The sequence below is a fragment of the Typopeltis vanoorti genome, chromosome 4 (genome assembly GCF_054136105.1).
Source record: "Typopeltis vanoorti isolate ZY-2024b chromosome 4, IOZ_Tvanoo_1.0, whole genome shotgun sequence".
NCBI lineage: Eukaryota > Metazoa > Arthropoda > Arachnida > Uropygi > Thelyphonidae > Typopeltis > Typopeltis vanoorti.
In genome coordinates this window covers 81714466-81740230 of record NC_143552.1, presented here as the reverse complement: position 1 = coordinate 81740230, position 25765 = coordinate 81714466, and the positions used below count along the sequence as shown (strand labels likewise).

The window sequence follows — 25765 nt, the reverse complement described above, 5'->3', positions numbered from 1 at the left end:
CTAAGGGAGTCACAATAATGGACAAAATGAAAAGCAGCGAAATCAGAAAAAAACTTGGAATTACAACCTCCCTAAATGAAACAGTGATTTGCTATAGAGAAAAATGGAAAGAACACATACTAAGAATGAATAGAAGCAGAATACCTAAACAAATTCTAAATTACCACCCAAAAGGTACTCGATGCAGAGGAAGATCCTTAAAAAGATGGAATTGAGTCCGGAACAGGCCACTTGGCCTATAAGCCTGGAAAGGAAGAAGAAGAAGATGATAGCACAGTGGTAGAAAACACTCAACAGGCATGCAGTCATCAATACATATCCTTGCTTGATGTAGAAAAAGCCATCGAAAACTTGAAATGTGGAAAGGCAGCAGGAGTAGATGATATTCAACTAGAAATTGCTTAAGTATGGAGGTATAAAATTCTTATAGTGGCTGCACTGCATAGTTCAGAAGGCCTGAACAGAGGGACAAATTCCAGATGATTGGGGTAGAGATCTCATAGTCCATATATAAAAAGGGGAATAAAACTGAATGTGAGAATTATAGAGGTGTTTCTCTACTGAGTGTTCCTGGTAAGATATATGCAAGTATACTTAGAAGGATTGTGAAAGAGAAACTTGGTGAAGAACATGCCGGATTCAGGCCAAATAGAGGCTGTCAGGATCAGATCTTCACTTTACGCAAATAGTTGAGAAATCATGGGAATATAACAAAGATCTGGAAAAGGCATATGACAAAGTGCCAAGAGAGAAGCCAAAGAACAACTACAGTTATATGGTGTCACTGGGGCATTATCTCAAGGAATACTTAGTCATTATTTGAGTTGTAAGTCAGCAGTTAGAATTGAAGGAAGTACAGGAAGGTGTTTAAATGTTAAATCTGGTGTCACACAAGGATGTGCATTATCACCTCTGTTATTCATTATCTATATGGATCACATTATGAAGGAAAGTGGTCTCAAACCTGATATCAAAATTGGAGATGTTAATCTCAACTCTTTGTTTTATGCAGATGATGATATACTTCTAAATAAATCCGCTAGAAGTCTGCAAGATTCCGTGACTAAAGTGAATAACTGTTGTAATAGATATGGTATGAAGGTCAGCATTTAAAAGACAAAAATATTGAAAATATCACAACTGCATTGTGAATGGAGAACCTATAGAACAAGTAAAACATTTCAGCTACTTAGGCATGATTTTTAGTGAAGATGGTAAATTAAATATGGAAATAGACAACAGAATCAACAAAGCTAGTATGGTAGGAAATCACTTGAGTAAATTTATATGGAATAAGAGAGAAATTAGTCAAAATACTAAATTGGCTGTATGCAAGACAGTGTTCAACCCAATTTTAAATGATGGGTCTGAGAGCTGGGTTAGAAATAAAACACTTGACCAAAGACTAGAGACCGCAGATATGAGAGTCCTGAGAAAGATTAGAGGCGTGAACAGATGGTATCAATGGCAATATATTAAAAACAAGAAGTTAGGAAAGAACTTGACATTGTTAACATCCAGGAATGCGTTAGCAGAGCTAATCTCAGGTGGTATGGTCACCTAAATGGAATGGGTGAGGAAAGATTAGTAAAACAAGTGTTTAGTAAAACAGGTTGGCAGGAAAAAGACATTTGAGTGTTTGGACAAATCTGTTGAAATGGCATTATCAACATCAAAGAACAACATGCGAGTCTCACTTGCGAAATATTTAGATATAACAAGGAGGATGATGGAGTTGTGTGCTTGTATTGTTGAGACACTAAAGCATTGGGGAAATTTTCATGGGATTTGTCAGCATCGTTTGCAAAGCTCTGGCTGAAAGTAAAGAGAGGCTTATTAGTCTTGAATGAAAATAGTCTGACCTGGAAAAAATCATTATACTTATTCAGAATGTTCTGTTGGCAATTAGAATGAATAGTTCTATGGTTTCTGTTCAAAGTATAAACAATCAAATGGCTAAGTATGTGAACATACCTGATAGCTAGAGAAACAAGAATTATTCATTTGAGTTCCTGAATGCTGTAAATGCTGTCACTCAAAGTGATGCCATAAATGAAATAGCAACAACTACAATTCATGCTTCAGTGGTTGATGGGAGTACCAATATAACAGTGCGCAAACATTTGATACTGTTCAAATTTTATCAGCACCGTCATCACAATATAAAATATATTTTTTGGGGGGGGGGGTTATTGTTCAACTACTGCAATATGATGCTAATTCAGTCGAATTTGCCACAACAGATTTTTATAGAAAATACCAGCATGATCTCACAAAATTAGTTATGTTTACATCTGATGTTGCTGCTCTAATGCTAGGCAGGTTGAATGGAGTAGTTGGCCAACTAAAATGCAAAATTCCACATTTGGTCAACAGCACAGTGTTACACATCGAGAAGACCTGAGCATCACTGAAGCATGGAAAGAGATCGGACTAATGACGGATATTGAAACATTAATGAGAACTCTCTATGTAGTCTTCTGTCGATCTTCAACAAACAAATGTGGATATGGAAATAGTGAATGCTTTTGAATATGAATCAGTGACTTTCAAAACCCTTAATGAAGTTCATTGGTTGTTGACATTTTGCACCTCAAGCCATTATTCATTGCGAACCTTTGAGCAAGAGAAAGAATGATCCTATATCTAAATAGTGCTTCAAGAAGCTGACATATCTGGAATATCAATTAATCTTGGATTTTGATGAATGACTTTTTTTTTTTTCAGAACTGATATTGTTAACCACACTGCTTCAAAAACATAATGTAATACCTCTTGAGGCACTTCATTTCACAAGAGCAAAGATTAAATAATCTCAGATTAAATAAAAAAAAAAAAAAAAATTTGAGAGGACAGTTCTCTCTGATAGTGTTCATGGAATGAAAACGTAAAAGTTCTTAAGAGACCACTTCATCAGATACCAGAATGGTATTAACTTTTATAAATGCTGTTTGATTTCATCTGATAGAGAGATTCCCATGAGGTGGAAGAATGGGCTGTAATTTCGTGGTGCATCAATTGAATTTCCCTCTGAATAAGTCTCTTAGCTTATATCATGCAGGAGTGCCTCAGGGCTCTTTTCTATCGCTTACTTCATCCTCTTTCTCCTATACACAGATGACCTTCTCCGTCACCACTAGTTCTGTCCTCAAGTTTACTTATGATTGTATGCTACATTCGTCCTACTCATTTGACAAGCCATGCAGTGCTCAGAAATACTGAGCATCAAAAAACATTCAGAACCGAGACTCGCTGCTGGTCCTGTTTTAACATGGAAACTTGGAAAGCTATGTTATGGAGCAGCAAATCATGGTACACCCTCTACCAAGGATGAACTGGTGTGGCAGATGCACAATGAACATCTCTTACCAGAGTGTGTAACCCCAGCTATGAAATTTGGAGGTGATGGTATGATCCTGTTTTTCCTGGTTTGGCCTCGGGCATTTGTTTGTGGTTCCACGAACTTCCTACTTTATGGCATTTCTACGGAACTGACCATTGTCTCAAGACAATGCGCTGTGTCATAAGGCTGCTGCTGTAACTGCATGGTTCGGGGACATGAACATCACCACAATTGACTGGACTCCACAGATTCCTGATCTCAATCCAATTGAATATCTATGGGATGAACTGGAGCGTCAGGTGAGGTCACGGGATGTCCCTCCCATCCAACATGCCAGGACCTTATTACATGGCTACAAGTCAATTACTTGTAGATAGTAATTGATCCTAAATCTTAATGTGGGTGCCATGGCTCTGTGTGTGTGTGTGTGTGTGTGTGTAATTTTTATGTGCTTAATGTTCTTCAGGGTTATTTCATTTAAAATCATCAAATAAAAAATAAAATTGAAGCTGCATAATTTTCTATTTTGATGAAAGTGGTTTGTTATTTACCCTATCCTTTAAATCAGTGCTGTCCAACATCTATAGAGCCACGGGCCAAGATTTTGAAGAGATAGATGGTGGGCGGCTTCTCCCCCCCTCCCTCCCCCAAATATATATATATATATATATATGATGATGATGATGTAAATAATTAAGACATCCTGCTTAATTATTTATTAAACCTTTAAGCTCTTTTAATTAATATTAGAACAGTTGAAGTTTAAAATCTGAAAAAAAAAAAAAGAAAATCTTAATGAGAGCACCCATGGACGATTAAACTCCACAAAAAGTTGTTTCATGTGCACTTCGATGCTTGTCACTGAAAGTCGGTAATTCAAGAGAAAAGTAATTCATTGTTCCTGTGTTTTGATTTCAAGTATTTCATGTCAGAAAATGCTCTCTCGCATATATAAGTACTTTATTGAAATGAAACATAATTTTTAATTCCAAATCTCTTATGTTTGGGTATTTCTCAGTGGAAAAAAGTTAACACGATTCTGCTTCAGTCTCTGGTCTATCTCTAATAAATTCATCTGCTTGAAGTTTATATAATTTCATTTGATAAATGGAGTTTATGCGTTCAGTATCAGCATTCATTGGATTGTTTAACAGGTGTATATTTGCTTTAAGTTCATCAAATTGTTTATTGTGGAGTATTTGACTTTCATTTAGATACACCACATTTCATTTTTTCATAAATTAGGAGACTTGTGTATTAAACAGTCTTAAAAATAATTGAAAAGAAATTGAGATAATTAAACTTATTTCTTCCTCTTCCCCCTTCATTCACCATAATGTAATAATTTGTTTTAATATCTTATCGTTGAAATTTGATTTAACGTTCAGTTGTCTTTGTTTCCACGTAGGGAATAAAAAATTATGTTAATAAATAATTTTATAAAGTTTTGATGTTGCTATTCAAACAGTTTAACTCTGTTGTAAGAATGTCGTCGCTAAACTTCCGCAGGGTGTCATAATGGTTGGCAACGGACACAACACATGCAGTTGACAGTTATCAAGTTCAAGAACTTCACTACTACATTTCAGCCAGCAGATATCAAGAAACTTTCATTATTTTGCTTTAATAGAGTAAAATCATATAATCAATCTGTCTTTCTTACCTCAGAGAACCTATAGATCTATATGAAAGAAGTTTCTATCAAAATGGTGGACAATTATTGCAAGTTAAAAATCCAGACAAAGGCCTCTTGTTATTGTTTTAATAGGGAGGAAAATAACTATATTCAGAAAGAAAAGAGAACTGATTTCTTTACAGATGAAAGTATTGTTTAGAGAACTGTAAAGCCAACAATTTATTCTAAACAGTAGCATAATTTGAAAAGAGTGAATTCCTATGATTGCTTTTGTTCTACTTTTTATCCTGCATTTCTTTTGGTCAGTAGATGAATTTGAAGGTTAAATATTTATTTGCTTCAGGACAGAAGGTGTGTTTTCTTCTGCTAGAGGCAAGAAGTAAACTGCATTCAGAAAGAAAGAAAGAACTAATTTCATTGCAAATGAAAATATTGTTCAGATAACTGTAAAGCCAACAGTCTATTCTGAGTGTTTTACTCCTCGTTGAATTTTCTGATGCAGGATAATTTTTTACACTGAAGTTCATTGAGATAGGACAAGAACATTTCTTTCTTTGGGATGAAATTTAAACTGGAATCAGAATGAGATTACTCACGTTTGGGAATTGATTATATTCAAAGGCTAAAGTTGTTAAATTCTGAATAGGATTAGTAAGACTTCCTTTGTTATTAGATTTTTTTTTTTTATTCCTGAAATTAAATTTGTTGGTGAGAGAACCTCTTATGAAATATTTTTGAAATTAATTTTATGTAAATAATTATATTTGTGTAGTTATTTTAATTGAGGCACTTAGAAAAAGGGTACAAGTTAAGAAAACCTAGTTTTGAGAAAATTGAAGTTCAGTAAGTATAGAAACTTTTTCTTGTAGCAAGGCTTATACGTTGGTCATACATAACTGGTAATTAGCTTAAGGAATTAACAACATATATAACGGATATTAATTAAAGCAAACTTTAATGAATAACTTCAATATTTCGGCAACGTCACGTTACCATCTTGAGAAACATACAAATATGGTATGTGCACACAGGCACTAACAAAAGCAAATGAGGAAGACGGCAAGAAACTAAAATTGTTCCTGAAGTCCTAATGGTGCCCCCTAGTGAGCTAATTGGGTTGTGTTGGCGGTTGGGCTGAAGTTCTCATAATGTAGGCTTCCCAAATTTGGGGTAGTTTCATGCACCCAAATTTGTTGAGGTTTGGAATGCTTTTTAGAGCTGCTGATGATTCCATGAATAATCTTTCGTATTTGAACTTGTTGCAGTGTATTATTTTAGTTTTCTTCCAACAAATTCTATGACGGGTGTCTAAGGCATGGTCTGCCAACCCAGAGTGGCTGTACTGGTGAAACCGGATGTAGTCTGCGTTCTGAAATCCTGATATTCGCTGTCCTGCCTACTAAAATAATACACCACAGCAAGTTCAAGTACAAAAGATTATTCATGGAATCATCAGCAGCGCTAAAAAGCATTCCAAACCTCAACAAATTTGGGTGCATGAAACTACCCCAAATTTGGGAAGCCTACATTATGAGAACTTGAGCCCAACGACCAAGACAACCCAATTAGCCCGCTAGGGGGCACCATTAGGACTTTAGGAACAATTTTAGTTTCTTGCCTTCTTCCTCATTTGCTTTTGTTAGTGCCTGCCTGCACATACCATATTTTTATGTTCCCGAAGATGGCAATGTGACGTTGCCGAAATAGTGAAGGTATTCATTAAAGTTTGCTTTAATTAATATCCGTTATATACGTTGTTAATTCCTTAAGCTAATTACCAGTTATATAAAAACTTTTATGTAACATTATGTGCTTTCCTTACCAATGCTACATGGACCTAGAAAACTGAGCCCATTTAGTGTTATCAGTGATTTCTTTATAAGAAGTTTTACTTCTACCTCCTGGGATCCCAACCATAATGCTTTAGGCTACTAAGACAAAGGAGATAAGTACATGTTAAACCTTTAGTTATTTATTAACATAAACATTTAATGATAGTCATTACAAAAAATTTTAAAAATGACACCAAGAATGAAGGAAGGTAAAATATACCTTGTTAAGAAGTTCTTAAGTGCCTTTTAGAACTCTTGTTCACTCAGAAAAGGAAAACATTAACAATATTATTAAACATGGTATGAGCAGAAAATATTAAATAACTACATGAAAGAAAAGGCACAAAGAGTTCTTAAAAGAGTGCATTTGAATTTTGCTCTGTGTGCAGTTTGTGCTGGAGAATACTCTTCTGCAGAAATGGATTTAAGAAATTTAGGTGTGTTTTTTTTATTTTCATCTACAAATATCAAAGAATTTTTATGAAAAAATGCTTTCCATGCAATCTTCTACATGTGCAAGAAACAGAAGCTTCCTCCTAAGTCACAAACTGAACATACAGTACTGTTAGTCTGAATCACTTTGATGAATATAAGCAAGTCTCGAGTCATTTGTTGCCATTGAGTTTATCGTCATTGTGAGTACCCCAGGTTCAAGCATCAAGTTCATCAAAAAATATTCTGAATTTTCTATGTGTAAGAGCATGAATTTAATGATAAATCAAAAAAAAAAAACAATGTAATATTATTCTAAAATTAATTTAGTGGCCAAAAAAAATTACTCACAATGAACATTGATATTTTTGTTACCTTGTCCATTGTATTAGATTTAGATAGTCTTAGCAAAAACCAACTGATACATTGCTTGTTGGTGTACAATGCAATGTATCAGTTGAGATTTGGTTCCATTTCTTTTCAGTAAACTAGCAACTCCAATATTTTTTTCCTGGTCATTCTGTCAAGTTGCAATCAAGCATTCCATAACAAGGCACATATAGCTGGAAGTACACACAGTTATTTTGCAATGAAGTAAATATAATATTAAAAAAGTAAAATTGTAGGCCTATAATCATATGAATTGGTTGTTATGACTTAGGAACTGCAGAATGTTTTACTAGCAATGGTAAAATATGGAAGAAAATTCAGAAATTTGGTTATTTTTCATTTGGAGGGCTGCAGAATTTTGTTCCATGGTCTGTACACTGCCAAGATGGCAGTAAGTTAGACGGCACTGTTTTAGATGAAAGATCTTTTTCCCCCCCTACTCTTTCCATCCTATTAATTATGGTGGTCATTTTATCAGATCCACAGCATTTTAAATTTGGAAGGGTTTCAAAATTAATCATAGCTTATCTGGTATAGATGCTTGGATGTTGATCATTATCATTCATGTTTAATGGATAAACAGATTTTTAAGGTTGATAATTAACTAAATTTATATAGTTAATTAGATTAATAAGCCAATATTTTGCCTGTGAAGATGCCTTGGTCACCAAGGCATCTTCACAGGCATAAAGAGATGAGCACTGCATGCATGCACATTAGTAAGAAGGCAAACACAGACTGACTATAAATAGGTGGGCTACTACAGTCCTGGCTGGTGCTTCCATGAGTGTAGTGATGGATATTTGCCAATGGTCTGCCAGATTTTTGGCAGTATGATGTAGCTGAATTTGTTCAAAGTTTGGAGACTGTTATAGAGCTGTGGTAGATTTCCAGAAATAGTCTCTCTGCTTTAAATCTATTTCTGTATGGGAGGGAGGTTTTCTTTCATTGGATATGGTAATTCATATCCATGGCATGGTCTGCCACCCTGGAATGACTGTAGTGTAGATGGACATATTTTCTGTATTCTTCTAGATGGATAGTTGCAGTTCTTCCTGTTTGTCCAAAGTATTTAAGTTTGCAGAAGCAAGAGATACTATAGACCCCAGGATGGTCCAGATGGTGGAGAAGATCTTTAGGTGAAGATAAGAGTACTAATTTTTGGTAAGACCAGAAGAATGTCTCTGTTATACTTTTTAAGAATGCATAGTTTTTATTTGGGGGGGGGAGGGGCAGTTAGACAGAGCTCTGATTTTGTTAAGTGGGGAAGCCATTGACTAAAAATGTGTGCTGAATGTGATTGATTTCATTGGAAAGACTAGTGTGGTTGAGGATGGTTTGCTCAAGTTTTGATAACACCATACTGCTAGGAGAGATGATGTGATAGGTGTTAGATGTACCTACCAGTGTGGATAGGTTTCTATAGACTGGAAAGGATAAGGATCCATTTGGTAGTTGGGTGCCAAGACATCAAGGGTCATACTGCGCCAGGACACAGGTCACATCAGTACATATAGTAATTGGTTAATAGGACAGTTATAAACATCCATGTCCTTGGCAGGATTTGAACCCGCAGCCTCTTGGCTGGAGAGTGAATACGCTAATCACTCATCCAGCCAGAGTGGGATTTTGTGTCCTACTTTGTTAATTTCTTATCAACATACATATTCTACAATAAGTCTTTCCTAGGGTGTCACGTGGTACTACTGAACAAAGGAATTGCCTCGGGGTCGAGCCAAATCCGAGGTGTCAAAGGTTCTGAAATCTTGCCTCTCTTAAAGCTCTAGGAAAATTTATATTTTAAAGCTGCGCCACATAGAACCATTAAATTAAGAAAAGGAAATCTTAATCAAGAAGTGAATTTTCAGATGTACATTAATGACCATTGGTTTGCAATCGTGACCTAAACTACAACCTATTTCCTCCTGCTTAGATTCGTACCTTTTGTGAGTGGTGCATTGGATTCTAAATTCAGGCAATTGGATTTAAAGATAGCAAAAGGTTTATTAAACACATTAGTTATCATACAATACAAAGAACATTCAATCAGGATCAATTCAATGCTAAACAAACTAATTCACATGCATCCCCCAGTAAATAAGATTATCAAAGAAACATTCCTTTATAAGATTAAGAACCTAGTAATCTTAGACAACAATATTAACATGAATTTTCAAGAAATAATTTAATACTCAAATTAGATCATCTTAATATTCAATTAAAACAAAATTGTTAACTCAACACATTCAAGAGGTCTCTCATTTTCTTGTAATATCAACGTGCTATAGTCGTGTCTTATCTTAATCAAAGTCATTGATTCTCAGTTTACAGTTAATTTCTTATCCTTATACATAATACTAGACAAAGAACTTTCAACTTTACCGTACCCATGGTCTTCTTATACATGCTCCTTCGGCTCTTGGCACTTGTTCCTCATACTATTTCCTTTCAGTCGTTGTTATGGTATGGATTTCTCTGGTCATTGGTAGGTCCACACGTTTCTAGCATATCAAGCCTATTCCAGGGACTTCGTTGGCATCTGGCGATTCTGATTCCGTGAGGTTCCTTACCGAGACACTGAGCTTTTTCCATGGATTGCCTTTCTTCAGTATAGATATAATTTCTTCCATCATGAGGTTTGGGGGTACGTAAACTTATCAACTGATATGTGGCATTTCCGACTATTACCTACAGGAGTCCGAGCAGAGCTTCCCGCTGACCTCGTCTAGACGTTCTGGAAGAGAGACACTCACTACTGCAAGAAACCCAAAAAGCCTAAGGGAGTTGTGTGTGTGTGTGTGTGGGGGGGGTTCCTAACCCTTTTATACCATCTCCCTACCGGCACTCTCCGTAACCTTTGTTGTTCAGCTGTAGCATTTAATTTCGTTTAGACTGCTTACCACTCCTCTTGTAGTGTGCAACTGATACTGCCTGGGGCAACCTTTTATTCCGTCGACGTGCCCTTGTACTTTGACCTTTTGTTCACATTAACTTACGTGTAAGTCATACAACATTTCATTGTATTATCTATTTTTAAAATTATTGTATATTTACAAAGTATCATTAGACACTCTAGTAAGAATCCTTTCATTTAATTATTTACAATTTCCGTTCTTTGTAATAATGTATTCTATATTTGTCCAGATACATATAACACATACTTGGATGCAAGTATATTCTTTTCAGGGTTTTGCTTGTTAAATAATGATAAATGAAATTCTTAAGAGTTTCAGTTAATTAAAATTTAACAATCTCAAGGAGATCTTCTGTTTGTGTATTTTTGGTAACCCATAAATCCACAGAGATCTAGGATTATATGGGCTTAAGTTTTTGAAGAATTTCAGGAAGCCCAGATACAAGTTTGTCTAATAATTTTTGAGAGCCTTCTTCTGAGTTTTAGTAGGGTACTTCGATATGTTTTACCAATTAAAGAAATGAGTGATAATCACAACTTATTAGCAGGTTGTCCAATTTCTGATTTTTTATTGCCATTTTAGTTGTTTAAGGTATGCATTTTCAGGCAAAGCAATATATTTCAAGATGTCAGCCACCTGCTTTAGATGTTCCAGGTTTTCTTTTTCTCCATTTTGTACTCTACCTCACAAGCTCTAGATTGAATCTAGAAGTCTTTTGTATGTTTCATTTATATATGTAGTAAAATATGTATGCTCAAAATAACCATAAAACAAAATTGGTCTCTTTCTGTTATTTTCAGTTCATCTAGGACAGCTTTTGAAAATGAATAAAACCACAATTTTTGTTACATCTTTCATTATATGTTTAGTATCATCTACCTATCAAGACTTTTTTGGATCATGAGTGGTGTGCCATGTAACAATAGCAAATGGAGAGTAAAAAAAAAAAAAAAACGAAATGGTTTAAAGAAATTGATATTTATGTGCAGGTACATCAGGTGCCAAATATACTATTCACCCCATTTCATTCTCGAGAGAGAGAATAGCATTTCGATAACTGAAGTGATAAAATAAAATTATGGTCATAGAAGGTTATATGGTTTTAAAATCAGATATGGTAATTTAATCAGTGATGAATGGGATAAAATTCTCATGTCAAAACCTCTAAGAATTACTGTTAACACTAACATCAAGATCATGTCTTTTGGAAAAATAAATTATATTTAACTGGTAAGTACTAGTGATTTTTATTACCTAGTTAAGTAAAATTGGTTAAAATAGAACACAATTTTATAAGCACTTAAACTGCACTGCACTCGTTCTTTGCAAATCCTAGCCATATGAAATTACATTGCCTATATAGCTAAGTTACTTGTTTAGAACTAATGATATGTTTTGAATGTTTTATTCTACTCGCACATTAATGCTAGTGACATCTAAAAACTTAACATGTAATTTGCTTACTTCTGAGTAAGTCATAAAAAATGTCTTGCTAAGGGGATGTACTAAAGGCACCGAAAGAAAAATATAATCTAAAAATTGCAGTTTTCCTCATTTTCAAAGAGTTGAAAATTAATGGATGACAATAACAGAATAGGACCAGTTTTTCTTTAGTCACTTATCAAAGTATCTTTCATAAAAATTTCAAAGTCAGTTGTTTTTAATGTTTTATAAATTTTGTGGTAATTTTTTTTTTCATAGAAGAAATGCTTCAATCGAGGTGATTTGAGCATACATATTCCATTACATATATAAATGAAACATACAAAAAAGACTTGTGCATTCAGCCCCAGATCTGCATAGTAGAGGACAAAATTTGGAAATAGAGCAGCCAGAACACCTAAAGCAGGTGGCCACCATCTTGGGGGGAAAAAAAACTTATTTGAAAATGCAATAAGAAATCAAATCACTACTTGCTTGACATTAAAATGCTGCTTAAAAAAAAATTCTGAAATTGGTTAATCTGAAGCTGTGATTAATTTTAAAACCTTAAATCATAAAAAAAAATTATATGTAAAATAAAAATAATTGCCATAATTGATAGGATGCTAGGAGGAAAAAAACTTAAAAACCTCTTATCTGAAGGATAGTGACAAAATAACTTGCCTTCATGAAAATGAAATCAAATTATGTAGCTTCAGTCCCCTGATACGATTTCACTCAGAATGAACCCTTCACTCCCATCACTTGAGACTATTCAGAAATGCCATCTGCAATAAATATTTCTAAATATCTGCAAATGATCTTCCTAGTTTTCCATTAGATACAGTTTGGATGAAAATACTGTCCTTGATTCTCTCATTTTAGTGAAGAGGCCAAATTCACAGTTTCTTTCATCATGGTGAATTGTTTCATAATTTCATATGTTACTTAATGGCCCTGTCATATAATTTCATGCATTTTTATGCAAAATGACATTTGGAGTGTCTGACAGTTGTAGTTGTTTGTTAGTGATTTAGTTTAGGTTATAGTTGGTGCTGAGCAATTGAGCAGTATTATGCATTGGCTATGTAACCCCATGAAACAACCTGTGATCTTTTGAATGTTAGCCATAACTGTGAAGAATACCTGCACAGTTAAAAGTAGTGATCAGCATCAGTTGTACATATTTGTTGTACATATTGTACATTTTTGCCAGTTTTTTTGTCACAAACTAGATATGGTGCTGATGTTATTTTGGCATTTCATTTTCAAAGAAACTCAGCACCCAAACACATTTCTTGTTTAATGCAACAGTATAAGAAATCAGGTTATCTGTGGTGCTGTTTCAAGCTTTGTGTATTATAAGTTGTAACAACCCTTCATTTTTATTTAAATGCTACACCTGTCACTTTCCATGTTGATTGCTGCAGAGTACATGCCACTGATCTAATACACTGTTTTCAGCATTTTTTTTTTTCTTTCAACCTTCATGATAAATATGTAAACAGGGAAAGAGAAGTTGTTTATCTTATTTAAAAAAAGGGGGGGGGTAATTACTCTTTCTTTCGCTATATGTATGATTTAAAAAAAATATGCTTCTTGATTTTCCTTTTTTTTTTTTTTTTTTAAATTAACTCATTAAATTATCTGACAGTTTTTTCTATAATTTTTTTAAGACAACAAAAAAAAAAATTTTTTTTTTGAACAACAAAAAAAAAAAAATCAGCTTTCCTGGAGATTCCTGTTATAATTTTGCAGATATTTTTCACCATCCTGAAAGCATTTTAATATTAAATATTACATTTATATTTTCAGATATCTCTAATAGCTCCTTTGTTCAGTTTCAAATTTGGGACTTTCCAGGACAGATAGATTTTTTTGATCCAACTTTTGATTCTGAAATGATATTTGGTGGATGTGGAGCACTAGTGTTTGTTATAGATGCTCAGGTATTGTCAAGTTCTTAAGCTAAGTATTTCATTCCTGTAATGTAATTTTGCTATTTTTTATATATATATAAAATATTAAGGTATAGACTTTTAATTGATAATTTTATTTTAGCTAAATCAAGTGGCAATGAACTTAACACTAGTTTCTTAACCAGGAATATCTGATATTTTTGTAAGCAACTTGCTGTGAAATAAACTAATTCAGGGGTTAAATGTTGAAGGAAAAGCCTCAAAAGGATACTTCATGACAATCAAATTATTTCAATAAATGGATAATAAAAATACCAATTTCTCCCCAAGTAAGAAAACTGATTTTTATGCTAAGAACTTCAAATTTTGTAAAGTGATAGGTTTGGAGATTTTGTGAGATTTAGCCAAAGTAGCCTTTTTATTTCAAAAGCAAACATACACTGAAGTGAATATGTTTGCTTTTGATTAAGGGTTTTACAATAGCTTAGGAAATGTGTGTTTGGATAGTGATTTTTTGGGCATACTTAGAGGTCCCTAAAATTCAAGCATTTTCTAAAATGGACAAGCGTATGCTGAAGTAGCACAATTGCATGTTTGATATATGAATTTCATTATCATAATACTGATTATCTTGGTGACATCATGAATTTCATTAAAAAAAAATGAATTTATAATACATACAGAAAAACAGAAATATTGATGAAAAAAATGAAACTGTACTTTCATTTGGAATATGAAGTATTAGTTTTCTTAAAATCAATACAGAACACTTGAAACATCAAACAAATTGGGATTGAGACAGCCTTCCCATGTCCTTCCTGCCAGTAGTATTACCTTGTGGTACATTGCTGGTGCTTCAGACAAAAGAAGCCCCCAGAGATGAATCACGGGTAACATGAAGCTAATGTCTCAAACAAGGCATCCAAAGGTACCAAGCCTCCTGGACCACTTACAGCAACTATGATGAATAAACTTAAAAAGCTTCATGCCTTCTCGATCGTTACCTGGAATAACAAGGATCGCATTGCTTGTTTGGGTGGAGGGCAAGCTTCGGAAAATAAGTTAGTCACCTAAACAACACTCTCTCTCAAGATATGTTCCTTAAACATAGGACTATCTAAATCCAAAGCTGAAGTCATTTGCAAAATAGCCAAAGACAAAGCAATTGACGTCTTGGCTCTCCAGGAAACCCATGTGCCTGACACAGTCCTCAATAGACTAAAGATCCCAGGCCTAATTCTCGTGTCTTATAACTGCCATCCCAAGCATGGCCTGGCAACCTACATACGGCCTGGCCTCAAAGACATAACCCAAAGTTTACCTGATGCAGAATACTCCATAGGTATTAAAGTTCAAAATACCATCATCTACAATGTCTACAAACCACCATCGCAGTCCTGGCCTGATCAGATGGACCAGCCACCACCTCACCCTGCTATCTATGTTGTTGACTTCAACTCTCATCACACCATGTGGGGCTATTTCTCTAAAAACTCGGATGGTAATAATCTAGTTAACTGGATTATTACCATCCGATGGATACATATAGCAATATCTCGATTAGTGCGCCTAATGCATTCTTTAAAACAGGTGCATTAATCGAAAACGCACTAATCGAATATATAATAACCTATAGGAAAATGTATAATTCATTCCTCAGATATCTTTTTGGACCCTTAATTTTTTTTATAAAAGAATTAGGATATGTCTCAAGATCTAGTTAAAGGAAAACCATGAAGCTGAAAGACAATAAAACATATTCAGAATATAAATTTATTATTCTACTTCTTAACAAAGAATTGAGCTAATGTAGTTTGGCAGGCATTTGGTTTCTTTTTTTCATACAACCAATGGTACGGCCCTATTGCCTCTTCTGCAAATTTTACTGCTTCTCTCTTCATCAGGGTCAGCTTCTAAGCATTGCTGCTTAAAAACTTCGATTGTAGGAAAAATATTTTCAAATTGTTTCGGTGAAATCTCTTTTGGCTGACTATCAATGGTTAAATTTTCTTCATATTCTTTGGGATCTTCCTGCTGTGCATCTAAATTTAGCAGGTCAGAATCACTCAATTCTTCAGAATGAGATTTAATTAACTCTTGGACGTTATCATTGAAGAGGAAAAAAAAATTTCTCCCCTTCAATATCATTGATATCATTGAAGGAAGTACGAATTGGTCGCCAACACGCGAAATCACGTGCTTTATAGATAAAATTTCCCAGCTGTTATATAAGAAATAGTTACCACTTTAAAAACTACAATGATCATAAAAGAGAAGTTAATTTTCCGAGTGTAATAATAAACAACTCATCCCAGAAGACAGATTGATTACCCTATTATCGGAATGGATTTTCCTTTTTGTGACATGCGCAGAAGTGTTGAAGTGTCTCGAATCTCTGGGCGTACTATAGCAGACAACATAAATTTTGGCAGTAAAAATTTGGAACATAGTGTACATGGAAGTAGTGTAGTATGCCATTAAAAATAACTTCGTAAAATGTTTTAAATAGGTAACTAAATTATTTCCTTCTGGTGAGTGATTTTTTAAAATAGTTAGCGATAAAATGGTATCGATAGAAAAATATTTAAAATCTGTAACATTTTTTAAGATGTATTTTTAAGGTGCACTAATCGAATTTGTGTATCGAAAAAAGTGATGCACTAATCGGGGACACATTAATCGAGGGATTACTGTAACCTGTATTTGATTTACAATGCTAAGCAGAAGGCACTCTCCACTCAGTCAGGTGGAACAGAACCTACACCCCAGATCTGTGCATAAAGACCATCCTTTGCCAGCAACCAGAACCATCCTTAACAGATTCCTTAATAGTCAGCATTGTCCTACATTAATAGAGACAGGCACATTAATCCCACTCATCAGCAGAAACCAATCGCTAGATGGAACCTTCGCAGGTCCAACTGGAATGCATTTCGGAAACAAATCAAGCAAACCATTAGAGTAATTCCACCCACCCCTAATTGCTATCCAAGATTTGTCAAACTAATCAAAACTGCAGCCAAAGCCTCTATTCCTAGAGGCTACAGAAAACAATATATCCCATGCTGGAGTAGAGAAACTGAGGAACTTTTAGCCAAATATGAAGAGACTGAAGACCCAACTATTGCTAAATAGCAACGCTGGATAAAAACAGAAAGGAAAGATGGATATCAACCATCCATGAACTCGATTTCACCACATCTAGCCAGAAAAGCTGGTCACTTCTGGGAAAATTAGGTGGGGCAGAACCAAAACACACAAAACAACAGAGATAACTCTTGATCAAATGGCTAATCATTTATTGAAAACCTCCAAGATATGTCGAAGTTCTATCAGGAAAACTGTGCAATCTTCCATCAGACAAATCCTGAAGACGGGCCCCGAGCTTTCTGAACTTGTACACCCAGTATCTCGGGAAGAGGTACAGGTAGCCTAAAAACTCACCAAGAATGGCAAGGCTGCAGGAGTGGATGGTATCCTCCCCGAGTTTCTAAAACATCTTGGTCAACAAGGCCAAAATGGCTGGCTGCCCTTTTCTCAAAAATTATGATGACTGGAAAACTACCAAATCTGTGACGGGAAGCCAAAATAATTGTTGTGCCCAAACCAGGTAAAGATCCAAACGATATCAAAAATCTATGACCTATCTCCTTGCTTTGCTCCACCTTTAAGCTCTTTGAAAGACTTCTCCTTAAAAGAATTTAACCACTCATCGAAAGAGCACTCCCAATTGAACAAGCTGGCTTTAGGTCAGGAAGAAGTTGCTGTGACCAGGTCCTGGCCCTGACAACACAGATTGAAACAGGCTTCCAAAAAAACTTAAATCTGGAGCCACTTTCATTGACCTAACATCAGCTTATGACACAGTCTGAATCAGGGGGGGGGGGCCTCCTCCTAAAGCTAGGAAATATTATAAGGTGCAAAAAAACTTTACAGCTTTTTGAATCCATTCTTTCCAACAGAAAGATCCGGGTCCATATTGGCAGAAAAAAGAGCAGGCCCAGATTCCTTCACAATGGTCTCCCACAGGGCTCTGTGTTATCCACTTTACTTTTTAACATCTACATGTGTGATTTACCACATACCAGCTGAAGCAAGTATATGTATGCTGATGACCTAGCGATCCTACATCAATCTACCTCCTTTGCCAACCCGGAATCAACCTTGAACACAGACATGAACATCCTGGAAGAGTACTTCAAGCCAAATCCAACAAAAACTGTGTCCACAGTATTTCACCTGAACAACGCAGAGGCAAATCAACACCTCAACCTTTCTTTCTGTGGAAAAATGGTTGAACACTAGCCTCACCCGAAATACCTTGAAGTGAGCCTGGACAGAAGCCTAACCTATAAAAGGCACATCACCAACCTGTCCAACAAAATTAAAATGAGAAACAATATCATTTCAAGGCTTGCTGGAACAACCTGGGATTGTAGTGCAGAAGTCCTAAGGTTGTCTGCACTAGCCCTTGCATTCTCTGCAGCAGAATATTGTGCCCCTGTCTGGGGAAAGAAGTACACACTAACATTACAGACACCCAGCTAAACTACCATGTGCACAATTAATGGCACAGTGAGAAGCACCCCCTCTCTCCTGGCTGCCTGTTCTATCTAACATTGCTCCGCCAAACATACGGAGAAGACAAGCCTCAATTAAAGAATTTAATAAAGCAATGAGCAACCCACCCCTGTTCCAGACTCTCGTAAATCCACCTAGTCTTTGCCTAAAATTTAGAACATCTTTCTGGTCCATGGACGAACTCTCTTCAGCTGCCCTGCCATCAACACCTTACATGTGGAGAGAATACTAGTCCAGCAATCTCCCAACAAACGGCTCCTGATAGAAGATCCCTGTGCTCTGCAGCCTAGTTTTACTCTTCCTGGGAAGATTTGGTCGTCAATCAACAAGATCAGAACTAACCAGGGCAGATGTGGCTACCTACTACATAAATGGGGGGCTGTTAGACCACCCTTATCGTGATTGTTCTCCTGTGGCTCAGACTCATATTGTGAATGACTGTCCAAGGTGCCAATTTCACGGTGGCCTACAGGACATCCACAAGATGACGGATGAGGCCTTGGATTGGCTTTCCAGAATGGACATTGACTTGTAGATGTTCTGTATTCTTTTGCCATAAGAATAAATAAATAAATCAAACAAATATGTACATACAAAAGAAATTAATGTATATTGCTTTCATCTTCTTGCTTTTCATGAAGTAACAGCAAACCAAAGATTGCACTATGAAATGAAGTTTTTCTACACAGTATACAAATTACAGTTATTACTGACAACTCACAGTTTTCTCAACCTAATTACTTTTTCAAAATTAAAAGTGCAGTTGAGAAAAAAGTTCAACAGAAGAATAAATATATTTCTTAACTAAATATGAACAAACCATATTTCACTTTTCCATTCAAATAAGATTACAGAATTTATTATAAAGAATGTACGCACGTTTAACTGTCAGTCAGTAATGAAACGGAGCTAGCTTTTTTTTTTTGACTACATATAAATTAATTGCCTAGCATAATGTTACATCCCTGATGTCATAATTGAGATGTATGGAACTTTTACTGTTTCTCCTAAATATGGAAACCACAAACATGGCAAAGTACAGGCATGTTTACAGAATGCATGGTTTTGCCTACTATGAGAAGCAGCCAATGTAAACCTACATTATCACTCAGCTGACATCAGAGGAAGAAACGTAAAAGATTAGATCAAATTTCTAACATTCTGAACTGTAGATATGTCGTATGACTGAAGATTTTGTTTCTATAGATAAAAACTGCATAAATGTGGAAACTAAGCATGCATTCTGAGAAGTAATTTTTAACTAAGATTATGAATAAACAAACCTTAATTTAACCAATCAATAAACTTCTTGGTAATATAGGCTTAATTTTGTCCAAACAATAATTGCTTCATGATTATCAGGAATAAACTTCTTTTTGGAGGTGCTTAAGGGTCAAAGCTATATAACTGAGAGGAGACCTCCACATAGCCTTTAAAGGAATGCGGAGAACCAAACAAGGGCTTCTGACCTAATGTCAAATCCTCACCCTTTTCATAGTGCACCCAGTAGGTATCTACCTGGATACTGAATGAACAAGGATAGGCTGGCAGGTTGTGATTTAGCTGACCAAATTGTATTCTTATTTACTTAAACCAAAATATTAAATGATGGTACAACATGATAGAATTTCATGCTGGCTGGAGCGTCACTGGTTATATAAACAAGGCTCCCACACCCCCAGGGAACCAGGGCAAACAGCGAAAAGTCAGCTATTGGAACAATTCCTAAAATACATCCCCAACTTAACATCACCAGAGTTCAAGATCGGTACTATCAACATAAGAAGCCTGAATGGCAAAGAAATGGAGCTAGCTGAGGAATTGGATAAGTACTAGATCAACATAGGGTTGACTGAAACAAAAAAGGCAAAAACTGGTGAGATCTTTCTGAGCAATAAATACAAAATGTTATATTCAGACAAGGAAAAGAAGGAGTAGCCATAGTATTCAACACTAAATACTAGGCTAATCTTCCTGAATGGCTGGCAGTCTCAAGTCGAGTGATGTGGGCAAATATCAGAATGGGGAACTGGACAATTAGACATATTTGTGCCTATGGTCCCACAAATAGGCACATATTTGTGCCTATGTTTCTACTAAGATAGAAGTGGAGGAATTTTTTGAGGCTTTAGAGAAAGCAACTGACACAACGAAAAAGGGAAAGTTGGTCCTTGTTGGGGATCTAAATAGCAGAATAGGAAATGATTGTCAGATATACAAAAATATATTGGAAAAATTTGGAGAAAAGAGCAAAGCTAATAATGGCAAATACCTGTTGGATTTCTGTCAGAACATGGACTGGTTATTACTAATGCAATGTTCCAACATAAAAATGTGCACAAATTCACATGGAGAGAAGAGGCAAAGAATGAAAAAAGTTTCATTGACTATGTTATTGTTGATAGTGATGTTTTCTCCCTGGTGCAGGACACCAGAGTGTACAGAGGAGTTGAAATTGAAAGTGATCACCATTTATTCTTGAGCAGAAAAAAAATTGAATTTCATATTGAAAAGAAGAACATGTAAGAAAGTTTTAAAGCGAATAAAAGCTGAACAGCTCTTTGATGTGGGCAAATATCAGAATGGGGAACTTGCCACTGAATCGCCAAACCTTGGCGATTCAGTGGCAAGCCCTGAAGAAAACACTGATTGATTCAGCCAGAGATGCATGTGGTGAAGTTGCTTGCATGGATAGAAAAATCAGAACTCCATGTTGAACACAGGAAGTTAAAGAGGCCGTGAAGGAAAAGAAGAAAGCATATCAAAAGTTCCTGGCAAATAAGTCATCTTGTGCTCTTATAGAATACAGAGACAAAAGTAAGAAAGCTAAACACTGTGTAAAACTGGCTAAGCAAAAGCCATGGGAGCTTTGGTGAGAACATAGAAAATAAATATCAAGAAGGTGGTAGTATATTCTGGATGTTGTCGAAGAAGCTCATTAATGGAGGCAAGAGTGCTGTAGAAAGAATTAGAGATGTTAAAGGTGACATGAAAACATGAGAAAAAGATATCCTTGAAGTATGGAGTAATTACTTTGAAAAATTGGTAAATAAAACAAGCAGTGATGACAGCACAGTGATAAAAAAAAACACTGACCAGGCATGCAGTCAGGAATACATATCCATACTTGAAGTAGAAAAAGCCATCAAAAGCCTGAAATATGGAAAGGCAGCAAGAGTAGATGATATTCAACTAGAAATGCTGAAGTATGGTGGTATAAAAGTCTTACAGTGGCTGCACTCCATAGTTTAGAAGGCCTGGACAGAGGGACGAACTCCAGATGATTGGAGTAGAGCTCTCATAGTACCCATATATAAAAAGGGAAATAAAACAATGTGAGAATTACAAAGGTATTTCATTACTGAGTGTTCCTGGTAAAAATATATGCAGGTATACTTGAGAAACGGTTGAGAAGAATTGAAAGAGAAGCTTGGTGAAGAACAAGTTGGATTCAGGCCAAATAGAGGCTGTCAGGATTAGATTTACACCTTACGACAGATAGTTGAGAAATCATGGGAATATATCAAAAATCTATAACTGTCAATTTTTATGGAAAGACAATGTATACTGTTATATTAATTAAAAAACATTAATTAATACTTCCTATATTTCGGTAATGTTGACATAACGTTGCAGGCCCTAAAACATTTGGCAATGTTTTAGTGCCTGCATGCACATATCATTCATTTTATGTTCCCTGAAGATGGTAATGTAACATTACCGAAATATAGGAAGTATTAATTAAAGTTTTTTAATTAATATAACAGTATACGTTGACTTTCCCTAAAAACTGACACTTATGTATCTCCAATGCATAAGTTTACCTACAAGAATAACAAAGATCTGTATTTGTTTTGTAGATCTTGAAAAGGCATATCATAAGGTGCCAAGAGAGAAGCTATTCAAAATGCTACAGTTATGTGGTGTTAATGGGGCATTATATCAAGCAATACTTAGTCTTTATTTGAGTTGTAAGTCAGCAGTTAGAATTGAACGAAGTGCAGGATGGGGGTTTAATGTGGTGTCAGACAAGGATGTACATTTTCCCCTGAAGATGGAAGTATGTACATTTTCCCCTCTATTATTCATTATTTATGTGGACATTATGAAGAAAAGTGGTACTAAATCTGATATCAAAATTGGAGATGTTAATCTCAGTTCTTTGCTTTATGCAGATGATGTTATACTTCTAAATAAATCCACTACAAGTTTACAAGATTCCCTGACTCAATTGAATAATTGCTGTAATAGATATGATATGAAGGTCAGCAATAAGAAGACAATGAAAATAGGCAGAAGCAGTGAAAATATCAATTGCGTTATGAATGGAGAACCTATAGAACAAGTAAAACATTTCAGCTACTTAGGCACGATTTTTTGTGAAGATGGTAAATTAAATATGGAAATAGACAACAGAATCATCAAAGCTGGTATGGTAGGAAATGTCAACTGAATAAATTTATATGGAATAAGAGAGAAATTAGCCAAATCACTAAATTGGCTGTATGCAAGACAGTGTTCAACCCAATTTTAAATGATGGGTCTGAGAGCTGGGTTAGAAATAAAACACTTGACCAAAGACTAGATACTGCAGATATGAGAGTCCTGAGAAAGATTAGAGGTGTGAACAGATGGTATCAATGGCAATATCATATTAAAAACGAGGATATTAGGAAAGAACTTGACATTGTTAGCATCCAGGAATGCGTTAGCAGAGCTAATCTCAGGTCTCCTAAACAGAATGATTGAGGAAAGATTAGTAAAACAAGTGTTCTCTGCCAGGTTGGCAGGAAAAAGACTCAGAGGAAGACCAAGATATAGGTGGATTGATACAGTAAAAAGTGCCTTAGAAGACAGAAATATAAGACCTGATAATATTGGAGTCTTGACAGGTAACAGACTGATTTGGAGGAAAATTGTAGATAGGAAGTTAGTAATGATGTAAATTTTTCATGTAGTACTATTATACCCTTGAGGATGTATATCAGGAATTTGATGAACTTCTTTCTGTACAAAAAAATGCATCTTCAGATAAGTGTGATTAACAATACAGCAAAATTTACCTAGGTTGTCAAAATGTTAACTGAAATGAACAAGGTTTTTATTTTATTGATTTTATGTGAAAGTGGTATTAAGAAGAGAAAAAAAAAAGAAGTGGGAACTTTATTATTATTAAGAGATCTTGATCTGTATTAATAATACAGATAATAATAATATGACTAAGCAAATGAATTTTATTATTATTATTATTCCTATGTATTCAAGGATACGTTCCATTTGAATGTTTTGCAACTTTATCCAGTAAACAAGTGAAAGAAAATAAAAAATACTTTGAGAGTGAAGTGATACATTTAGAATGTAGACCGAGAAAATTGCAGATTGAAAAATCCCCAAAAATTAATGAAATTAAATTTGGTACAAAAAATGCCCAAATTTTTTCCACTGTATTGTGTGGCATGTATCCAGAGCATGGTCTGCAATCTGCGGATGTAGCCCTTGTGTTCCAAAATTCTGATATTCGCTGTCCTGCCTGTTTGGCCAAAGTAGGACAGCTTACAGCTGCAAGGGACCTGGTATATACCAGGTAGGTCTAGGGGAAGTGGTTGGTCTTTAGTGGAGCAGATAAGGGATGTCAATTTTCTATATGGTCTGTAACAAGAGGTCAGGTAATGTTTATTCAGGATTTTGGTAATTTTTATCCAGGTGCCCCAGATGTAGGGAATGGTGATGGATTTAGAGTAATATTTTTTGTGAATGTGTGTGTGTGTGGAGGGGGGGGGGGCTGTGGTTTACTGGTTTTAGTATTTTTTTGGGGTTATAGCCATTGGCTGAGAAAGTGTTAAGGATGTGATTTAGTTCAGTGGTTAGGGCATTGTCATTTGAACAGATTAGTTTAATCCTGTTGTATAGTGTCTTAATAACTCCATATTGTTGTGAGGTGGAGGGGGGGAGGGATTGTTGGTGAATGTACCTGCCTGTATGGGTGGGTTTTCTATCAACTGAGAAAACCAAGGTTCCATGAGGCTGGTAGGTGACTAGTGTGTCTAGGAAAGGGGAGGCTGTTGTTTTCCTCTTTTTTCAGGGCGAACTCGATTCTGGGGTGTTGGTTGTTTAAGTGCGTTAAGATGGAGAGGAGTGTATCAGAACCATGTGGCCAAATAGTGAACACATCATCAATGTAGTGAAGTCATATGGTAGGTTTTTGTGGGGCAGAGTTTAAGGCTTTCTCTTCAAAAGTCTCCATAAAGAAGTTGGCCAAGGGTGGGAAGAATGGTGAACCCATGGCTGTCCCCTCTCTGTTTGTGGAATTTTCCCTGCCAAAAAAATAGCCCGAGTTCATTGTGAACTGAAATGGGGCTGAGATGTCGAGGGGGGGGGGGGATTTGGCTTCAATGAGCTCTAAGGTTTCCTTGAGTGGGACATTTGTGAATATGGAGGAAACGTCAAAACTGACCATTATGTCAGTATGTTGGAATGTAAGGTTTTCTACACTGGCTTTGAAGTGGGCTGAGTTTTGTTATGTGTGATGGTGTGTTGCCAGTATAGTGTGCGAGTGCTTCGGCTAAATGTTTGGCTAATTTGTACGCGCGGAATCAATGCCATCCACTATGGGAAGTAATGGCACATTTTGTTTATGTATTTTTGGGAGCCCATATATCCGGGGGGAGATCTAGAGTTAAAAGGTTTTAATTTGTTAATAACTTCCACAGCCCAAGAAGTGACCTTTTTAAGGAGCCTATGGGGTTTCTAATTTGTGAGTTGGTGGGATTGTATTCAATGGGGAGGTAAGTAGCCCGATCTAATAATAAAGCATTAAGCTTACCTGTATAGTCAGTATGGTTGAGCACCACTGTAGCGTTCCCCTTATCCACTTTGGTGATTACTATTTCTTTGTCTTTCTTCATTTCTTGTAGAGCCTTATATTCACTATTCGATATGCTGGTTTTTGGTGGTCTTGCTTTGGTGAGAACAGAGGCTACATCCAGTCTAATATTGTTGGCGATGTGGTTTGGAAGGTGGCGGATACCATGTTCAATCTGGATCATAATTTCTTCGGCCGGTATTTTTCTAGGAGCAATGCTGAAATTGTGGCCACGTGCAAGACTCTACAAGAAATGAAGAAAGACAAAGAAATAGTAATCACTAAAGCGGATAACGGGAACGGCACCGTGGTGTTCAACCATACTGATTACACAGGTAAGCTTAATGCTTTATTATTAGATTGGGCTACTTACCTTCCCCATTGAACAATCCCACCAACTCGCAAATTAGAAAACTCCATAGGCTCCTTAAGA

At 35.7% G+C, this 25765-nt stretch overlaps 1 protein-coding gene across 2 annotated transcripts in view; it reads left to right on the top strand.

Annotated features, from left to right (window-relative positions):
- RagC-D (Ras-related GTP binding C/D) overlaps nucleotides 1-25765 on the top strand; it is a 215556-nt gene that overhangs the window by 58929 nt on the left and 130862 nt on the right. For both annotated transcript variants that reach the window (XM_090391300.1, XM_090391301.1), the window contains exon 4: nucleotides 13786-13919. In XM_090391300.1, the coding sequence (XP_090247426.1) occupies nucleotides 13786-13919 (134 nt within the window). The remainder of the gene's footprint in view (nucleotides 1-13785; nucleotides 13920-25765) is intronic.